Genomic DNA, 7,097 nt, shown 5'->3' on the forward strand with positions numbered 1-7,097 from the left:
GAACTCCCAAGTTACTATCATCTCAATTCAAAATACTAACGGTATGTTTGGATGTCTGAAAAATAGAATTTGTAATTAGAATTGGATTTTAAATCCATGAAATTAGATTTTTAGTTTGGTGTTTGGCAAAAAATTAAAATATATATTCGTTTTTTACAGTATAAAATTTGGATAAATAGTATTTTGTAAAACAATTATTAAGAAAACTTAAAATTTACAAGTAAAATATATAAATTTATTATTAAAAATATTTTTATTATTTTATAAACTCAAATCCCATGAAATCCAGTGAAATTCGACCAATTTTATCAGAATTTCACTTAGTTAAATGAAATCCCATCAAATACCAATCTCGTTTTTAAATTTCATTTTGACAAATACTATAATCTTATTTTCAATTCCAAATCTCACCAAATAGAGTCTAATTTCATGATTCCAAACACAACGTAAGGCCCCCAAATCCTACTTTAAAAAATTTAAGCCCACTAATATGCCAAATCAAAAAATATTTGTTATTTTTAATTTTTATTTTAACATTCTAAATGCATATTATATAGGAAAAGATAAAATTTATTTTCTCGTCTTCAAAATGATGTCATAAATCCCAACAAGTTTCTTATTTGTTAGGAATGGGCAATTGCAATGACCCAACCATTTACTCTTCCAGGCCCATCATGGTCCACAATGTGTCCTATGATTTATCACCCGGGCCCACAAATTTCACTAATTTACAAAATGGTCCCCTCAAAGACAAAATATTTACCGTATAATCCACCGTATATATTAAATTTTGCCATCTACAAATTAATGTCACGTTTCTTCCTACCTAACCTACCAATTATCTTCGCTCCAATTCCAGCTCCAGAAGGCAAGTATTTTGTTTTCTTGAATTATTTATCGATCAATTTACTGCGCATTGTGCCTTAGATTTGCTGGTTTTTACCCTCATAATTGGGTCAATTGCTGTTTTCTTATTGGTATGATTTTTTTAATTTTTTACTGGAGAAGTAGCTGTTTTTCTTGATTTTTTCCTTTTTTTTTAACCTATGGGTAGCCAAAGATTTAGGGTTTTGTGGTGTCAATTATTTTGTTATGTTATAATTAATAGGAGTTCGATTTTTTTTTTGTGGGTGGGTTTACTGTTTTGTGCTTGGAGATTAGATGATGATGTATGGTTGATTGCTTGCTTTTCTGAGTTTGATTTCGTATCTTTTATGAATAAATTGTGTAGAAGTTATCTGATCTCGAGGAATCGTAGTGCTTTAGTTAATTCATTTCTTGCTTCAATATTGAGTTGGATAATCCTTGAATCTGGAAGAAATTATGCATGAATTCCACACGATAAAGATCTAGCTATAGTTTTTTAGCCATAGGGATTATCGATTTTCTTGAAGGATGAAGCAGTGACACTGGTAGCTTTTCAAGGAAAATGGATTATGGATTTGGTTGTAGAATTGTTTCAGGGGAATTCCTATTTTTTTTCCTTTGATCAATAAATCGGATTTCCTGCTAATGTGGTTTCCGTGCTTGTAAGGGTGTTGGGGGTGGGGGGGTTTAAAATTAAACATGGAATTCAACATTTTCATTCGAGTTGGGTGATTGATGTGCTTTCCTCCATTCGAGTACTCCTCCGCCTTGATTATCTAGACATGGTTCTTCTTGTTGAATGAATTACGAGATCTTTTCAGGTCTGCATCCAGACTGTAAACATGGACTGCGGAATTGCTGAATCAACAGATGCCTCTAGTTTACCTGATATAATGTCTGACCCTGGGAACTTCGAGTGCAATATCTGTTTTGAATTGGCACAGGAGCCGATTGTGACACTCTGCGGTCACCTTTACTGTTGGTCTTGCCTCTACCAATGGCTTCAAATCCACTCACATTCTCACGAGTGCCCGGTTTGCAAAGCTCTTGTTCAGGAAGATAAATTAGTTCCAATATATGGGAGGGGTAAATCAAGTTTTGACCCAAGAACTCGTCTCATACCTGGAGTTTCTATTCCAAACCGACCGATGGGACAGAGGCCACAAACTGCCCCACATGTGGACATAAATTTTACCCGCCAAAGCAACCTGGATCCCATATCTGGATTGATGCCAATGGGAGTTGCCAGGTTCGGTCACCAGACCCTATCTAATATTTTTGGTGCATTGCCAGCCATTTTTAACCTTCAGCTACATGGTTTTCATGATGCTACTGTTTATGGAACAACTTCTGGTACACCTTATTTGTTCTCGAGTTCCTTCCATGGAGGGTATGTTCATGGTTTTCATCATTATCATTCGGGTCCAATCGAATGGAAACCAATAGCTTGGAAGCTGATTTTCGTCGTTCTTGGTATTATTGTGCTCTTGCATCTGGTTGTTGCTTGAAGTTTACCCCTTGACGGGGTTAGAATTTCTTGATATGAAACTGTATATTATAGTTCAATTGTGTGCCACTTGTGTATCAGACCAATTGAGCACATTTCAATGAGATGTGCTCTTATTTTATCTCATTAAGCACATTTCAATGTAATATGCTCTTATTTTGTACCGTGATTATCCCTAGCTAGGGCTTAGTAAAATTTTGGTTAAACCAAATTGACCTGCATTTTAGTTAATAAGGGTTAATAAGATGCTACGTTAGGTCAATAATCAGATCATGTATTCGATAGATGATCCATATCTCTACATATCCTATGCGTGATCAAATATTGATTAATTATTTTCACAAAATATATGAAAATATTAGGGTGTATAAATATTTTTTTGGTATAAATGTTAGATTTACCAATACTTTATTAAAAATTGGGATAAAGTACAAAATATATTAAAATTTTAATTTAAAAGTAAGATTTTTCCATGGTTTATATATACTAGTAATCGTGACATATGCGATGCCTATTCACAAATTATAAAAATATATTAAATATTGTTTTATAAACTATATATATATATATATATTGTTGAAAAATATATTATTATTATTAATATTATGTTGAATATTGAATGTTGAATATTGAGTTGTAAAATGTGAAAAATTAGTGTGTGTGATGATGTAGATGATGATGTATTTATTTTTGGACTAATCTCAAATGTGGATCTATAAATAGGTCTTCATTTGTGATGAAAAATACAATTGAGTTGAGAAAAAAATATTATAAAGTGTAGAGTTTGATATATTTTGAGTTTTGGAGTTTTTACTTTTTACCATAAATTTTTACTTTTTCACAACACGTTATCAGCACGATCGCTCGAAGGTTCTCTATAATTTCCAACGCTCCAAAATACAAGAAGAAGTCAAAAATATTCAACAAGTAAGAATTTTTATTTTACTGTTTATATATTTTTATTGTGTATATATTAATATATAATATCATGATAAGTTTTTTTAAAAACTTGTTATAAATCCTGGGATGGTGTTAAGACGACATCCCACACTCCCGGTAAGGGATACGACAAGTATAAAAGCCTTTAAGGTTTTTAAACATTATAAACATATTGGTATAATTTCACAATATTATATAAAAGGTTGTCTACGACACCGATCTTATAATAATGTGATATGATATACTATACCTGACTTTATACTAACTTTATTAGTATAATTTCACAATATTATATAAAAGGTTGTCTACGACACCGACCTTATAATAATGTGATATGATATACATAATTATTTAATTATGATTATCATTATATGCATTGCATCATTATCACAAATTTTTATTCAACACATACTCGATTTTTTTTCTTACCCCAACGGTCACAAACGGTCATAAACGGCTAGTTTTTTGCCTATAAATATGATCACTCAAACTCATTTTCAATCACACCAAAATTCATTCTTTCTCTCAAAATATTTTATCCTCGGTTTTTTCGAAGATGAAGATGATGTCATTTATAAGGCTATTTTTCATAACGATTATGATCATCATGCTCACGAGTCTTGTACTCACCAACGATTTTTCACCACATACTTTTTCTCTATTTGTACACGCACTTGTAATCTACGTTCTTCCATTATTTTGTATTGTCATATTAATGGAAATTAACTAATAAAATACATTGTTATTTTTCTAGTACCACCATGTCAAATTTGGCAAAGATTGAATTCGTTGCGTTCGATATCACCGGAAAGAATTACATGCCATGGACTCTCGATGTAGAAATGCATCTTGAGTCATTGGGTCTAAGTGATACCATCAAAGAAAATAATATATCATCCTCACAAGAAAAGGCAAAGTCTATGATTTTCTTACGTAGACATCTTGATGAAGGATTGAAATGTGAGTATCTCACAGAAAAAGACCCAATGATTTTATGGAAAAGGCTGAAAGAAAGATTTGAGCATATAAGGGAAGTTATACTCCCGACCGCCCGTGATGAATGGAATACGTTGAGATTCCAAGACTTTAAAAAAGTCAGTGATTATAATTCTGCGATGTATCGAATAGTCTCACAATTAAAATTCTGTGGACTTGAAGTCACAGAGATGGAAATGCTTGAAAAAACATTTTCCACTTTCCACGCATCGAATATAACTCTGCAACAACAATATAGAGTGCGTGGATTTTCGAGATATTCTGAACTCATCGCATGTCTTCTCGTGGCGGAAAAGAACAACGAATTGTTGGTAAGAAATCATCAATCCCGACCCACTGGTTCAACGGTATTTCCAGAAGCAAATGTCGTAATTAAAAATGAAAACCAAAATCAAAGGCATAGACAAGATTTGGTCGTGGACGAGGTCGAGGACGTGGGCGTGGACGTGGACGTGGACGTAAAAATGATCGCGGTCGTGGTCGCGGCCGTGAATATGAAAATAATCGAGATAGTTATTTCAATAACTCATCTCAAAAGAACGTCACGTACCACCCACCAAAAAGGCAGCATGAAAACACGAGTGAAAATGAAAATCACTCAAAAAGATCTGAGAGTGTTTGTTATAGATGTGGCACTCCAGGATATTGGTCACATATTTGTCGAACCCCTGAGCACCTTTGTAAGCTCTATAAAGAATCGATAAAAGGGAAAGGAAAAGAGACCAATTTTGTTGAAAATAATGACCATTTAATTGGTTCAACTAGTTTCAATGCTGCATATTTTATGAATGATTTCGAAGACATTGATTAAAAGATTGATGGGACTAGATTGTAACAAATTTGTATTTTTCATGCATTCTTGTATTATAAAGCATGTTATATTTTGCATTTGTATTGTACTTATATTTTCTTTATTGAATTTTTGTGAAGTTTGATATGAAAAATGCTATGAGAAAAAAAAAAAGAAATAATACCATGGAAATTTGCATACCAGATAGTGGTACCACGCACACTATTCTGCGAGATGAAAGATATTTCTTGGAAATAAAACCAACAAAAACAATGGTGAATACAATATCAGGTCCTGTAGACTTGATTGAAGGTTGTGGTAAAGCACATTTTTTGTTACCGAATGGTACAAAATTTTTTATAAATGATGCTTTATATTCACCAGAATCGAAAAAAAATTTGTTGAGTTTTAATGACATATATTCTCATGGATATGATACTGAAACGATAACTGATGGAAATCAGAAATATATGTGTCTTACCATATATAAATCAGGAAAGAAATATGTGGTTGAAAAATTATCAATACTCCCTACTGGATTGCATTATACACATATAAGGCCAATCGAATCAAATATGGTGGTTAATAGTTCTTCAATATTAACCAATTGGCATGATCGATTGGGGCATCCTGATTCAATAATGATGCGAAGAATTATTGAAAATACGCATGGTCATCCATTGAAAGACCAAACGATCTTTCAGAATAATAAGTTTCAATGTAAAGCATGTTCTCTTGGAACACTTATTATAAGACCATTGCCAGCTAAAATCCAAACAGAATCACCCATATTTCTTGAACGTATTCAGGGTGATATTTGTGGGCCAATTCATCCACCATGTGGACCATTTCGATATTTTATGGTATTGATCGATGCCTTCAGCAGATGGTCACATGTATGCTTATTGTCAACTCGAAATATGGCATTTGCAAGATTAATGGCTCAAATAATAAAATTGCGGAATCAATTTCCCGATTATACAATCAAGAAAATAAGACTTGATAATGCTCAAGAATTTACTTCCCAAACTTTCAATGACTATTGTATGTCAATGAGAATTACTGTTGAACATCATGTTGCTCATGTTCATACACAGAATGGATTAGCTGAATCATTGATTAAACGTCTACAACTGATTGCTAGACCAATGATTATGAGAACAAAACTCCCTATTTCTATATGGGGACATGCAATTTTACATGCTGCGGCATTAATTCGCATCAGACCAAGTGCATATCATAAATTCTCCCCATTGCAGCTTGCATTTGGTAAAGAACCAAATATTTCTCATATGAAAATTTTTGGATGTATGGTGTATGTGCCTATTGCACCACCTCAACGATAAAAAATGGGTTCTCAAAGAAAAATCGGTATTTATATCGATTATGATAGCCATCAATCATTCGATATCTTGAGCCTCAAACAGGCGATGTGTTTACAGCACGTTTTGTTGATTACCATTTTAATGAAGAAATCTTCCCAATGTTAGGGGGAGAAAGGAAACACATCGAAAAAGAAATCACATGATATGTACCATCATTGTTACATTTGGATACATGCTGTAAATGCCCCCGCTCGAATTGAAATTCCAAAGAAACATATTGAAGACACTCATGATGTCATAAAACGCTTGAAGCGTGGAAGGCCAGTCGGTTCCAAGGAAAAAAATCCTCAGAAAAAAAAGGCATAGAGAAACACGATGATCATAAAATAGAAAATGGTGTTCCAGAAAAAATACCTGATGATGAAAATGTTCTGTCAGAAACACAAACTGACGAGAATCGTGAAATCTCTATCAATTATATTAATACTAGAAAAATATGGAACCGAAAAGATAAAGAAGATATTGATGGTATATTTTCTTATAATGTGGCATGTGACATCACAAATGAAAATGAGGATCATGAACCAAAATCTTTTGGTGAATGTAAAACTCGTCATGATTGGGCCAAATGGAAAGATGCCATCCAAGTTGAATTGGATTCGCTAAATAAACG

The 7,097-nt window shown here is 33.0% G+C and overlaps 1 protein-coding gene across 2 annotated transcripts; it reads left to right on the forward strand.

The window, feature by feature from the left end:
• Positions 1-809: 809 nt before the first annotated feature.
• LOC140865887 (uncharacterized) lies at positions 810-2,520 on the forward strand. 2 transcript variants are annotated; one of them, XM_073270715.1, is made up of 2 exons: positions 810-868; positions 1,689-2,520. In XM_073270715.1, the coding sequence occupies exon 2, from the start codon at positions 1,710-1,712 to the stop codon at positions 2,373-2,375; it is 666 nt and encodes a 221-aa protein (XP_073126816.1). In that variant the 5' UTR covers positions 810-868; positions 1,689-1,709; the 3' UTR covers positions 2,376-2,520. The 2 variants fall into 2 exon arrangements, with proteins under 2 accessions (XP_073126816.1, XP_073126818.1); XM_073270717.1 differs by having other exon boundaries at positions 849-977.
• Positions 2,521-7,097: the final 4,577 nt, after the last annotated feature.

This window comes from Henckelia pumila, chromosome 4, assembly GCF_033568475.1.
Source record: "Henckelia pumila isolate YLH828 chromosome 4, ASM3356847v2, whole genome shotgun sequence".
Taxonomy (NCBI): Eukaryota; Viridiplantae; Streptophyta; class Magnoliopsida; order Lamiales; family Gesneriaceae; genus Henckelia; species Henckelia pumila.